This window comes from Neolamprologus multifasciatus, chromosome 1, assembly GCF_963576455.1.
Source record: "Neolamprologus multifasciatus chromosome 1, fNeoMul1.2, whole genome shotgun sequence".
Lineage (NCBI taxonomy): Eukaryota > Metazoa > Chordata > Actinopteri > Cichliformes > Cichlidae > Neolamprologus > Neolamprologus multifasciatus.
In genome coordinates, this window is record NC_140439.1 from 32255262 (window position 1) to 32268866 (window position 13605).

At 37.3% G+C, this 13605-nt stretch overlaps 1 protein-coding gene across 1 annotated transcript in view; it reads right to left on the reverse strand.

Annotated features, from left to right (window-relative positions):
- cskl (c-src tyrosine kinase-like) overlaps positions 1-13605 on the reverse strand; it is a 48833-nt gene that overhangs the window by 13591 nt on the left and 21637 nt on the right. The window contains exons 2-4 of the mRNA XM_085146615.1: positions 5881-5964; positions 2006-2119; positions 1157-1269 (exon numbers count right to left, since the gene is read on the reverse strand). Coding sequence (XP_085002741.1) covers positions 1157-1269; positions 2006-2119; positions 5881-5895 — 242 coding nt within the window. The 5' untranslated portion in view covers positions 5896-5964. The remainder of the gene's footprint in view (positions 1-1156; positions 1270-2005; positions 2120-5880; positions 5965-13605) is intronic.

The following is a 13605-nucleotide window of genomic DNA, read 5'->3' on the forward strand; positions in this document are numbered from 1 at the left end:
ACACAAAACATGCCTGAGCTGCATGACACAGTAACCGAATTTAAAATGGTGTGAAGAGACGGTATGAGGTGGCAAATAGAGAGGTCAACGCTTTCAGCAGCAGTTGATGAAGGGAGACAAAGAGGGTCAAAAGTCTATATAAATGTTTCCTGCCAACATTTTAAGAACATATCACTAAGAATAGTTTGAGCTACACGTGCAGTGCTGACAAGACTGCATTTCACTTTCTATCCGCAGCAGACACCTTTATTGTGTTAATGATTTCCTTCTAGGAGCACGAGAAGAGTTCATTGTTGCTGCACGAGATTTGAAAGGTACAAGGAAATAAATGAGCAGCTTATGTCAAACTAAAATGAAAAGAAAATTAGATACTTCCAATACTGGAAACACTGAGAAACTGAAATACAAACTGTACTTCATCTTTGACTTAATTAACTTAACTATGCCCATTACAAAAAACCACAACTTTGAGGTCCAACTTACCATTGTCTTCTTGCAATTCATGTACTTCCTACTGAAATTAAGAACTTTCTTCTGCTTTGCAAAGTTTTAAGACTTGTTTATTACCATCTCAAGAGTAAACACAAATGGTCTGGCAGCTCTCACAGCTTTCAACATCTTATAGCTCGGTTGCAGCAGCTCGGCTTTCCTGTCTCCTTTCATTTGCATATGCCTCTTGTTATGTTTTCCTCGTTTTGAATAGCTGCATTTTCAAAGAGCCCGAAATGTCACTCAAATCTAGTGCACAGCTGGCTGTAGCCTCTATGGGTGTCAAACACAGACAACAGAAGACAGGGAATTTTCATCTTTTGAAGTCAAGACTAATTTCTCCCTCTCACAGCAGGAGACAAAAGTGAATCGGGCTATAACAACTTGTTCATACATAAAGATGTCTGAGATACAAGACACAGACCATTAGTATTTTGATTATAACTGTATTCTGTCGCAATCCTGGAGAACTTTGGTAGTTTCCTAAAATGTTATTTCAGAATGAAACAGTTCTGCAATCCTACAAAAAAATAAAAAATATAAAATGCATTTTATCCTCTTACATTGCATTAAAAAAAAATGTTTGTATGGTCTTAAAAATAAATGCAAAACACCACAAACACACAGGCATGACAGTTTAACTGGGATTATCCATTCTAGTACTCACGGCATAAGACTGAGTTTCCCTCCTGACTTGACGCCTTCCCTTTTCTGGACATAGTTAGCTGGGATGGTGCCCTCTCTGCCCACCTGGTTCCTTGCTCTGTACCAGTTTGGATCCTGAAACAGTCGAACACAACACAATACAGCTGAAATACCATAACTAAGGCGGGGTACCATTTTTATACCAAGTCATTTTGTAGGTAAGGTACACTTCTGTACCTTAGAGATAACACACCACAGAGACACACAGTGGAGAATAAAAGCCAAAATCCACTTCAGCCCCATCAGATATTTGTGGGCACAAGCTGTTGCATCAACAGAAACCAGCGAGTGCCTCTAGCTAAAAGGAAACCCACCAACTGAAGCAATAAAGCTGTTTGATAGGATTAAGTTCATTGAAGCTTTTTAAAAGCTGATATACTTTTTTTTTAATGTAGCTCTTTATTTGTCTTGTCATTTGTCATACAAATTAATGAAGTAACTACTTTGTTAGGGACAAAACTTTTGGTTGTCTTGTCTTCCGACTTCAAGTACAAAAAACTAGGATTGTCTCATGAAATACTGCACAAAATACTGTTATAGGTACTGTTGCTGACATTTCAAGAATGAAGAAAAATCCATGTCCTTTTACATCTCTGCATAGATCTGTATATTGTTTTTAACATACAGAGAACATTTTACAAGTCCAATCATTGGTGAACAATCCAAAAAAAAACAACCCTATTAACTGTGAAAACCCATGAAGAAACAGAAACAGCTTAAACAGTAACTTATTCACTGAATAATAGTTGCTATGATGGCAGCTCTGTGGGTTTAGTTAGAACAACCATATTCAAGGCACTTGTTTTCTTACCCTGGTGACTCCGATGATGGTCAGTACGTCTCCTTTACAGAAGGGTAAGTCCTGTTCATTGGCAGTCTGAAAGTTATACTTGGCTACACACTCTGTGCCAGTCGACCATGGTACCTAGATTATAGAAAACACAGAGGAACCAACATTATCTAGAGGTGTAACTCATAAGGAGCTAAATGAAACAAATTACAGAACACAATAAAAGAGTTAAGAGGTGGAGAGGCAATTGGGGAGGGCAAGAACAAGTTCTAATCACAGTGTTATGAGACTATGATCCACTTATTAAAACCAAAGCCTGCCAACATTACAGTCCTTATTCTGAATGTTTCTTTATAGAGTTTACTCTTCTTCTTATGTTGTTTGTTTTCCCTTTTCAAATCTTTCAGGACAGTGTTAAATCTGTTCAAATCCAATAATGCCTCAACAAATAAAATCGTAAGTAACACTTTTTGCAGTAGTTTCCTGGTGCAGTACAAGAAATATGAACATTAACCTAGCAAGTAATTTACTTCCCCATGTTTAGAGAAACTGGAGCTTTCATGGAGAATACTGTGCTAAACACTGAGCCACTGTTCAGTCATTAAAAGAGTTCATTAATCTAAAATAAAAATGAAACATTAAATGTTGTGCATGAACAAAAGGTGTTGCATAGATAGTAAGCAATAATTTGTCTCGGCTGAGCTGTGCTCGATATTGCACACTTGAAAGGCAGAGATAATGCACCCCAAGGCAGTTATTTAAATCTTGACAAAAATATTAAGACTGCAATAACAAATCAGATAGAAGCAGTAACTGTATAAAGCTGCAACTTTTTTTGTGTGTAATGGTAGTACCCTGCCCATGAATCACAGGCATAAAACCCTATATAACACCTAAGTGTCTAAAGCCAAAATGTGTTTCTGCTTTGATATCCAAATAAGCATTTTTCTGGATGATCTACAGTTAAAAGGAAATAAAAGGGACCTATGACACTTATTTCGAGCTCCAAATTTGAATTCTTGGAATCAAAAGTAGCTTTGGATGATCAGTCCATGTTTACATTACACTGGGCCTCACTGCAGCCTTTCATATATAAAAATCATATATGAAAAATGAAAACAGATCTTCTCTAAATACTTTTCTCTTTTAGATTATCAAGCTGATGTCAATTGGCAAACACTTTTACCACTAAAAAGCATTTAAATGTGTAATTTAAAGGAAATTTCACCATTTAATCGCATAAATTTAACTAGTGTTGAGATGAGAGTTGCTGACAGTTTCAAGCTACTGAAACAAGCATGCAGGACATTTAAATTCAAGAATCTCATTTCAAACTTGATATTTTTCATTTTCAGACATTTAGAGTTCAGTTACCACTCCGTGGGTTAATTTTGTTTATGCTTGTAAAACAAAAACCGGATGAGGCAGATCTCCTTCCTAGATAACAAACAGTAGGTTTATTAAATCTGCTGACCTCAGCTTATTCCCAGCATAGCTCTGCCAAACCTGTACCTGCTTAGAGATAAAATAACCCTGGGAGAAAAAAAATAAACACCTGTGTATCTGGGTACCCAAAACAATGTGCTTTCAGTGAGAATTATTGCCTGTTCCCTCCACCGCAGTGACTTTGAACCTCAAAAAAAGCTCTGCCATATAGTTGCACTCACTATCAATCTTGACTTGTCTAAAAGCCACAGCTGCAAGAAACACATATAAATGACAGAAAAGAAAGGAAAACAGAGCATTCAGCTCGCACTGTTAGATCAGCAAAGCGGTGTGATCACAATCATGCCTCAATAACGTGAAATGACAAAGCCAGAGAACAAAGCAGCAGGTGTGAGTGAGCGAGTAGAGCCCTTGAACAAGCTGCTTTATTTGCAGTGGAGGCTGTGAATGTGTCTATCGCAGTCAATAGAGCGTTACGGGTTTGATGGCTGCCGTGACACAGAAAACCCCCCAAAAACCATTGCATCTCCCATAGCCTTCATTTCCATGTGGTCACATCAAGAGAAGAACTTTATTAAACTGAGGCTCTGCTAGCCTTAATGTGTCATTGGGGGAAATTTCCTTGCGGTTCTTAAGTAATTTAAGACATAGCCTCATGCAACACACAAAACAGTTGGGGAAGAAAACTACGGCTAAATTTAACACCAAGTTGCATTCATATATTTTTAACAGCAGCATGTTTTCCTTGTGTTGTTTCCTAAGAGGGAAGCGCTCGAGAAGAGGATGTAGATCATCCACCTCAAATTCACCTCTTGGGCGATATACAAGTCAGTTTTGATGGTTTATTGTATTTGCTTACTCCACCTCTACAGTTCCCACCCCCATCCTTACATTGTCAATCGTTACAGAGGACTTAAAATACATTTATACTTCTGCAAAGCTTTGATGCTTAAATATCTAGAATAATGAAACTATTATTAGCTACAACTTGGACTGATTGAGAAAATATTAAAAAAAGCTAATAAGTGCAAAAAGCATAATCAGCTAGATTTCATTCATCTGATGCAATTATATGCCACAAGATGGTTACATATTTAAAGCGTTACGCAAAATGCAATTCTTAATCTTCCTAAATAAAATTCTACTATTTAAATATTGACAAGGAAAAGAGAATTTAAAAAGTAGTTGTCACTATAACTCAGATACGTGTAATTTGAACTTCCAGCTTTGTGCTAATAGGAAGCTTTAGTTTAAGATTAGACAGAATATAGAAGAAGGATCAAACAAAAGTTAAAGTCTTGAAGTATAAAAAAAAGTGCTGCGATCACAGCATCAAGAAACCTCTGGCAGATCAAGGAGGAGTATGCTACAGTGTTGTCTTAATCTAGAGAGAGATGCTTGTCATCTACATTAAACAACATTAACAAAACCAGACAACTGTTGCTTGGACATATTAACCTCCAGAGGGCAAACGTAATGCAGCAACTGAAGACGTGAGGAAACTTTTCTATCTTTACAGAAAGGCGTTATTAATTTAATGATTTGTAAACAAAACCACAGGAACTTATTTGGAAGAGTTGTACATGTATTTATATCTAAAGTAAGAATAGTGCTGTTGGAAGATCAGATGTGGTATTGGTGGTATTTCACAAATGTTATGCTAGCAGCTTTTCTTTGTGTGGTTACATTAGTTTTTGACTGAACTGCAACCTGTGGGCCAGCTGCTTGATGTGACAGAAAAGCTCAGACGATTATGATGTGTCATCGTTATGTTTACTTTAAGACTTGTTGGAAAGCCTTTACTGCACTCACAGTTATGTAATGTGTTCTTGTCAGCGTGATTAATATTATTTCACTTCATTTATCTTGTCAGCTCCAAGTGTGAGTGAGCGCAGGTGCACTCAGTGAGAGCAGGGTAAAAAGAAACTATGGCAATCATAAATGACAGTAGTACGCAGTGAAGACTCGCTGCACTGAACTGAGAGTAGAGCAAATAAATGGGGTCAACCATTGTTTGTTTCTCATTTTTATTCACCTAAAACTTACTAAAGAAAAATACCAATTCATTAAATTGGATAAATGTATCTGATAAATTTTATTTTTAAAAGTTAGGAAAGCAGTTTTTAATTGAAACCTGATATTGCCCGATACATAAAATAAAAAAAGGTCTCTTCCTCAGGAATGTACAGTGTATTAATGTAAAACTGGTATTGGGGTGATACCAGCAGATATGTATTAGATTCATAACTGGGAAAAGAGTTAGATCTAAAGCTTTTATAGACTTTGTAACCATCCAGAACAACTAAAACATGCTAATGAGAGAATCTTGTGTTTTTATTTCAAACAGATTCTTTGAAATATAGAGAGGAAGAGGATTTTTAATTCTATTACATGTGGACACAAAAAGTCTGCAAGCAAAGGTGGAAAAAAGCAATATGTTCTTCACTTACATGGATCCCAGACATGATGAAGGGAATTTGGCAGCAGGTGTCCTCAGGCAGGTAGCGGTCACTGTTCAGCTAGTACCATGAGAGCTGTAAGACATAAAGGTAAAGGCATTAGAAAGACAACTAATGTATTATATAAAAACTGCTGAATGATCACAGTGTATGTCATAACAATAAGAACACAAACAGCCACAAAAGCAAGTCACAAGCATATCTCACTGGCTGGTTAATCAGCCAAAATGAAACAGTGCCAACAATCTAGCACTGATCTGATCACTCTACAGCTAGCATGGCTGACAGATTAGTGGATGGTGTCTGCTACAAAGAGTTAGTAGAGATTAGGGCAAATGTGATTTAAATTAATAAAAAAAAGGATTAAAATAACATAAAACGCCAATCTATCCATTCTCTTATAGAGAACAGGACACACTGGACAGGTCATCAACCCATCGCAGGGTTAATATGAACAGACAACCACTCATGCTCACGTCTGACCAACTTAGAAATGCCAATTTACCTAACCCATGGATGCCTTTGGACTGTTGGAGGAAGTCAGAATATCTGGGGAGAACTCTTGTAAACATGGAGAGGACATGCAAAGTCAACACACAAAGGTTTCGGTAGATTCAAACCCAGAACCCACTGCCGCTTTAAGACAATAACCAAATGCAATCATTGCACAGTAGGAATCATAAGTTTACTTACTGTCTGAAAAAAAGAAAGCATTTTATTAAAGTGCTTAACTGCCACTAGAGCAGGGCGATATGACCAAAAGTATTTATCACAATATACATTTGAAAATTTGCGATAACAATATAACTGACGATATAATTGACGCTAGACAAAATACTTTACAACTCCACAACTTTATTAGGGCAAAAAAACAAAAAAAAACATCAATGTATTTTCACTTAAACAAGCAGCTGTTTTTTATGTGCATTAAAGTTAAATAAAAATTTAACAGTGCAAATTCCTTGCTGACAGTTTAACCAAAAGGCGTTTCCAGTGGAAATTGGCCGACATATCCTCAGCATAACCATGTATAATATCCACAGAACTTAAAAAGAGGTTATACATGCACAGCGCAGTAATATTATGTTGAAGCACACATTATGTATCACTCTGCGAGGCTCCTGCTTACGATAGCTGTAATGCTCCGACAATCCATCAAGCTGTGCGGGTTCGTAGTTTAGCAAAGTCGTACTAGAAGATTTGACAGATTTTCGAGTGCCGTGTACCACATAAAATCGTTTCGAGGTCAGTAAACACAACCAGAATTCATACATAAGGCGCAGGGGATTATAAAGGGCACTGTCGATTTTCAGAAAAATCAAAGGATTGATTTTAAGTGTGCCGTATTTTCCAAAAAACACGGTAATTACGACGGCCCGCTAGCATGCTCTACCACAAATAGTGCTGGCCAAACCAGTTCCACACCACTGAAGTTGCAGCATTTTCACAAACCAATTCTGATTCATCCGTTTCATTCAACAATCCGCTTTCGCCCTTCTCATTCTCCGTCGCCGCCATGCTTTTTCCGCCATATGCATATGAAAACAAAGGCACTGCGCATGCGCGTTTTACCCATATCCTATCGCGATATTTCATTTTCTTATCGTTGCCGAACTGGTATTACCGTGAAAGGTGTGATATGGCCCAGCCCTAACTGCCACATTGCATTTTAAAAGATTACTTTTTAAAATTTCTACTGCACAAACTGTTACACAACACAGCGTTGTTATAATGAAGCAGAAGTAACACTAGGTGCAGGTCTCTCACGGTAGGCTCCATTCAAGCATCTTACTTCCGTCCATTTTAGAAAACAGCAAGTTGAAACAGGGAGGGTGGAGCGTAAGTAGGAGGAAGTTGCTGACGAACAGTTTCCAGTGGTTCTTATGGAGGCAGGAAAGGGCTGTATTTGGATACCAATGTGAACATGTCTACACTGCTGATCTTTAGACTAATTTTAATGGTCTAAACCTAACTTTAAAATAAAATCAATTTAAAAGAAGTCAGTACTGGGATAAAACAACAACAACAACAAAAAACCCTTCAAATTGGACTGTGACTTGTTCTGTGTATTGTAGATGGACTTAATGAAAAACAACCTACAGCTTTCACTTGGATTATATTTCACTGAGCATAAGCAGGCGATCCCCCCAACTTATGAAATAACAGAGCTCTGTGTAATTTTAGATCCATGAATATGATGCATCTCCTTCAAAGAGCCTGGCATTCTCCCTAAGAGCATCTATAGCAAAGCTTCACAGCCTTACCATATCCTGTGTTGAAACAGGAAACAGCCTAATTGCAGACCACTGCAGAGCAGTATGCAAACTGACAGAGCCAAATATATCCAAGGCCAGGCTGCTCCTGTGAACCCAGAGGGTACTTCTTCTTTTCCCTTTACCATTCTTTACATCTAAAGCAACCCTGCTGGAACAGAGCAGCCACACTTGTCTCCTTTCCATTGACTAGCAAGTGAGTGCTATTCTTATCTTGCTCCAGTGCTGAAGAATAGCCGCAAGCTATTCAAGAGCTTCAACATTTCACTGATCACATCACTCTCCATAAGTTCATCAAGTGGTACTCAATAAGGGCCTCTGTCTTTGTCAATTCAATTTTCTATAGAAAACATTTGAGCAATAACACCAACACCAACACAGCAGACTATATATTTCTAACACAGATACCTGCATCAACATACATGTTTGATACTGGGAAAGGCAGTCTAGAGAGTGCAATTATACTGTACAGTATTCTTGCTGAGTATCTGTGTAAAAGTCCAAGACTGTGCTCAGTCTGACAATGGCATCCGATTTAAAAACAAGACAAAAACAAAAACATAGGTAAGTGTGCCTGAGTAAGCAGCTACAATTTCTGGCAAGGTGTGACGATTTATCAGATGTCAAGACACGGAGCATCTTAGATTCCTCTGAAACAGGATTTTTGATTAACATAGTACGACTTTGTGCAAGAAATTCTACCTGGTGCGTGCCCTTGTATCGAGTGGACTGGATAAAAAGCCAATGCGTTCATGTGCTGTGGAACCAGAGAAAGCCAATCCAAAACAGAAAACCAAACACACTTGAAATTTGTGTTAAATTAATTTAGCAAGACAGTATACACAATACATTTAAAAATTTAAAGTTTAAGTGAGTCAAACAATTCCTGGTGAATATTACTTCTTTTTTTTTTTGCTTTGCTTTTATTTTTGCTTAAAATGTTTATCCTTAACAGACTAGCCTAGGAATGTGAACCTTAAGTTTTTCTTTAGCCTGATGTAAATATGAACCATGATCCTGGCCAGATGAGCAATAAGCACAAACAACAAAATCTTGTAAAGAGAAATGGTTCAAGTGTATGGCTGTTCAAATATCACATCAAAGAGTACATTTTTAATTCAGGCTCACAACCCCCCCAAGAACCACATGTACCACACATGAATGCAAATCACTTCTTTCTCCACGCCCCTCCTCCTAATTGTCTTCCGTTGTGTGACAGGAGCTGAGTGTTATGGCAACACACCAAGTGATGTAACAGTAGGCTTTGATGCAGCGCTGCTTTTCTCTCTGCTGTGCCAGATGCCAGTAATAATGTTATGGTTTTATTTTATGTGTCGTTTATATTCTAGCCTGCATTGTGTGTTCCATCCTGTTCTTTTTAAACCTTTGTGATTCATATCAGCTTCTGCAACCTACTGCACTTTGGTGGATGTAGATTAAAGAAATTAAGTTCTCGCCTCCCATCTACAATATGCCTGTATGATCTTGTTTCACCACATTAATATTTCAGTGCATCGAAGCTCTTAGACAACTTTCTGCATTTTCCATGACCTCAGAGAATACAGTGATGTTAACTCTTGTTTCTGTACTATACACCCCCAACCTGATTCCTGAAGAGCTGTTGCTCAGTGCACCACAGAACACAGATACAAAGAACAATCAAAAACTATGACAGGACTGGGTTTTTATTATATGGTGTCTATACTTCTCAAATCAGCTCTGAAAAAAGACAACCGAGATAGCGGTAACAAAAGATGATTCATACACCCCCACGTCAGCGGACAGGACAGTTACTGCAAAATAATCTATTGCTTCATTTTATTAAAAAGAAAAAAAAGAGCGAAAAAGACCAAAAATGCCAAAACAGAATAAACAAATGTTTCCTTTGAAACAAATGTAACACTGACGTATGGTCTCTAATTGTGTTATTGGTTTATTTTAACACATTTTTCGTTCATTTGCTTTAAGAAGTTGTAATTTGCTCCAATATAGAAATTTTCCTATTGCATAATTTCATAAGAAGTGAAATGCAAGAGACTGGTTCTGACATAAAATAATGTTGGAGTTAAAGTGCATTTTCGAATTCACAGTTCTTAGAATACTGGGAAATTCACTATTTAGTGATTGCAGAGAGCAAAACCTCAGGGAACTGTTTTTTTTACCCATTTTACTGAAAGATATTTCAATTAGAGTTATTTAATGGACATGGACATAATGTGTAGACAGACTCTCAGCTTTCAATTGAGGCTATCCACATTCAAACCCGATGAAGGCTTTAGGAGTTTGAGCTCCTTAACATGTGCCACCATTTTTTTAAAGGAACCAAAAGTATTTGGACAATTGACTCAAAGGCTATTTCATGGGCAGGTGTGGGCAATTCCTACGTTATGTCATTAATTATCAGTTAAGCAGATAAAAGGCTTGGAGTTGAACACAGAAAAATGCCCATCCGAGAAATTTCTACAATATGAAGAGTGGCAACTTCTACAGTTGGCACATCCTGAGAAAGATGAAACGCACTGGTGGAACAGCTTGCCAAAGCATACCACATCTGTAAAGCACAGCAGAGGTAATGTGATAGCTTGGGCGTGCATGGCCAGTGGCACTGAAGACACTAGTGTTTAATGATGATATTCTGACATGTTCAGAGACATATTGTCTTATCAAATCCAGCTACGTGCAGTCACACTGATTGGGCGGCGTTTTATAATACAGATGGGCAATGACCCAAAACAACAGCCAAAGCAACCTGGGAGTTTATTAATGCAAAGGAGTGGAATATTTTTGAATGGCGAAATAGGTCAGCTGATTTTAACCCAACCGAGCATGATTTCACTGGTTTAAGAATAAACATCGGAAAGAAAGACCACAAACAAACCGCTGCAGTAAAGACCTGACAGAGCATTAAAAAGGAGGAAACCCAGCATCTGGTGATGTCCATTAGTTCAAGACTTCAGGCTGTCATTGCCAGCAAAGAGTTTTTAACCAAGTATTTAAAAAATTAACATTTTATTTTCAGTTATTTTATTTGTCCAATTATTCTAATTACAGCCCCCTGATGGGATTGTGTTCAAAAATGCTTTTGTTTCTCATATTTTTATGCAATCTTTTTGTTCAGCTCACTGAACTAAAGCTGAAAGTCTGCACTTCAACTGCATCTGAGTGGTTTTATTTAAAATTTATTTTTGAATATGTACAGAATCAAAATTAGAAAATTAAAAAGTTGTTCCTGTCCAAATGTATATAAACTGTATAGCTATGATCTTTGGCTAAAGAGTGGATACAAACAACTGGGCACAAATGAGATTCTTCTGAGAGGTGTCTTGGCTTGGTTTTAGAAATATAGTGAGCAGTTCACTCATTCAGAAGGGGCTCTGAGTAGAACTGCTATTAGACAACATCTAAAGTAGCCAACTGACGATGTTGGAGCATCTGACAACAATGTCTCCTGAACACCTCCTAGGTGGGGTGTTTTGGGCATTTCCTACTGGACATTCCATAGCAGACCCAGGATACATTGGAGTGATTGTGTGTATTGCCTATCCTGTACTGGGAATGCAATAGAGTCTCTTGGATGAGCAGGCCAGGCAAAAGTATGTATGCAAGCACAATTAGATGGTATTTAGTTAAGATACAGAGTCTGTGTTACTGTTCATTATTTAATAGACAAAAATATATTTTATGCTTGAACAATTGATATCCAACTTGAAAAAAAATATATAGTCCTGGTCATTTTCTTTTTGGGGAAGACCAAAACCTCTTTGGGCAGTACCAACATGGAAGCTACAAGAGCATATTTTTGCTTTGGTCGCAAGCTAAAATCTTGTCCATTAAGCTCATGGTTCTAGTCCAGCTCTTATTATTTGACTCAGTCCAAGAAATGCAGCACTGGTTTACTAGACACCTATCATTTGCCTGCAACTATGAGAATGTTCAACTGATTGCTGCCATGTCAGCTTTTCCTGGATAAATAAGAGCTTAAACAGAAATCACCAGAGAAGGCTGGTGTTTAACTGAGATTGCTGTTGTTGATTTCTAAAATTACTGTGACAAAGCCTTGGGTTATGCAAGCTCAAGTCCACAGCAGGCCCAAGGCCATCCACAGATTACAATCTAACAGTAATGCTTCTACAAGAACTTATTAAAGTCTTTTTTTCCTTCTTTTTTTTTTTGACTTGGGGTGGCAACTTAGCTTGACCTAGATTTCTGTCTGTTAAACAGCCAATAACTATCCTGAGGGAAATTTTATTTACTTAGACAGCATTATGCCACAGCTCCCATCACACTCAACAAAGAAGAGTATTATACATAAAACTTGTAAACAACATTCCCAAAGAATTCCAAGACTGGTTAGTCAGGTAATGCTATGCAATCTGGTGCCAAGAAAGCTCCATTCACAACACAAAGTGTTTTCAGTGCATTGCATGTTTTATATTCCAGCTGTGTGTTGGTTCTTGGGAACTGCTAGTTTTCGACGCTGCGCAAACTCTGCGTCTTTTGGCAAGACTCCAAACAAAATCTATATTTTGCAAAAACAGCTTTTTACTTAGTCGTCTTACTAAAAGGTGGCAATTAATCAAATAAATTATTCATCATTTATGACTTCTTGAAAGACCCCATCTTACTCACATGAATATATGTTGGGTAAATTAACTGCAGATACTGTCAGTTTGTTTCGAACTTCAAAAAATGAAAAGCTTATAGAACTACCAAAAAACTAGTTGCTGTCAGTGAGTGTGTGCTTTTGATCTATGTTTATGTTCACCCACAAACTGATGCAGCTGGCATGCTTGGACCTACCAAGCATCTAGTGACATTAACTAATAAAACTCATCTATGGGGACAATTAAAAACAGAACAGAAATGAGTTAGAGGTGCAGACAAGGAAGAGCTGGTGCAGAAAAAAAAAATGTTGTGGGTCTTTTGGTTTCCGTAAAAAAGACTGAACAAATCTACATGCTCAGTTCAGTTCAGTTCATTTTTATTTCAAACATTTCAAACATGAGCCTTCACAATCATTACAATATATTATTCCATTATTTGTTTGAAAAGGAGTAGGTAGAAGTATTTACTTATTTGTCCCTACCCCCTCAAGTTTTACCTCTCATTCATTTAAAATTTTTTTTTTTTTAGTCTTAAATTAAACAAACAACATATGAAACAAAAGTAAAGCAAAACAAAACAAAACATACATAAATCAAAAACAAGAAATTAGAAAGCCCCACCACAGTATAGTTTCTTTCATATGAAAAATACCGAAGGTGTATATTTGCAGATACACAAATTATGGAAAAACAAACAACCAAAACAAAACAAACAAAACAAACAAACAAAAAAAAAACATGCAAACTGCAACCTGTAACTGCAGCAGCTAATACTGTGTGAATTTGAATTATTCACTGAAGCAGTAGTAGTAAATAAACACTGCAAATGTGAACATACA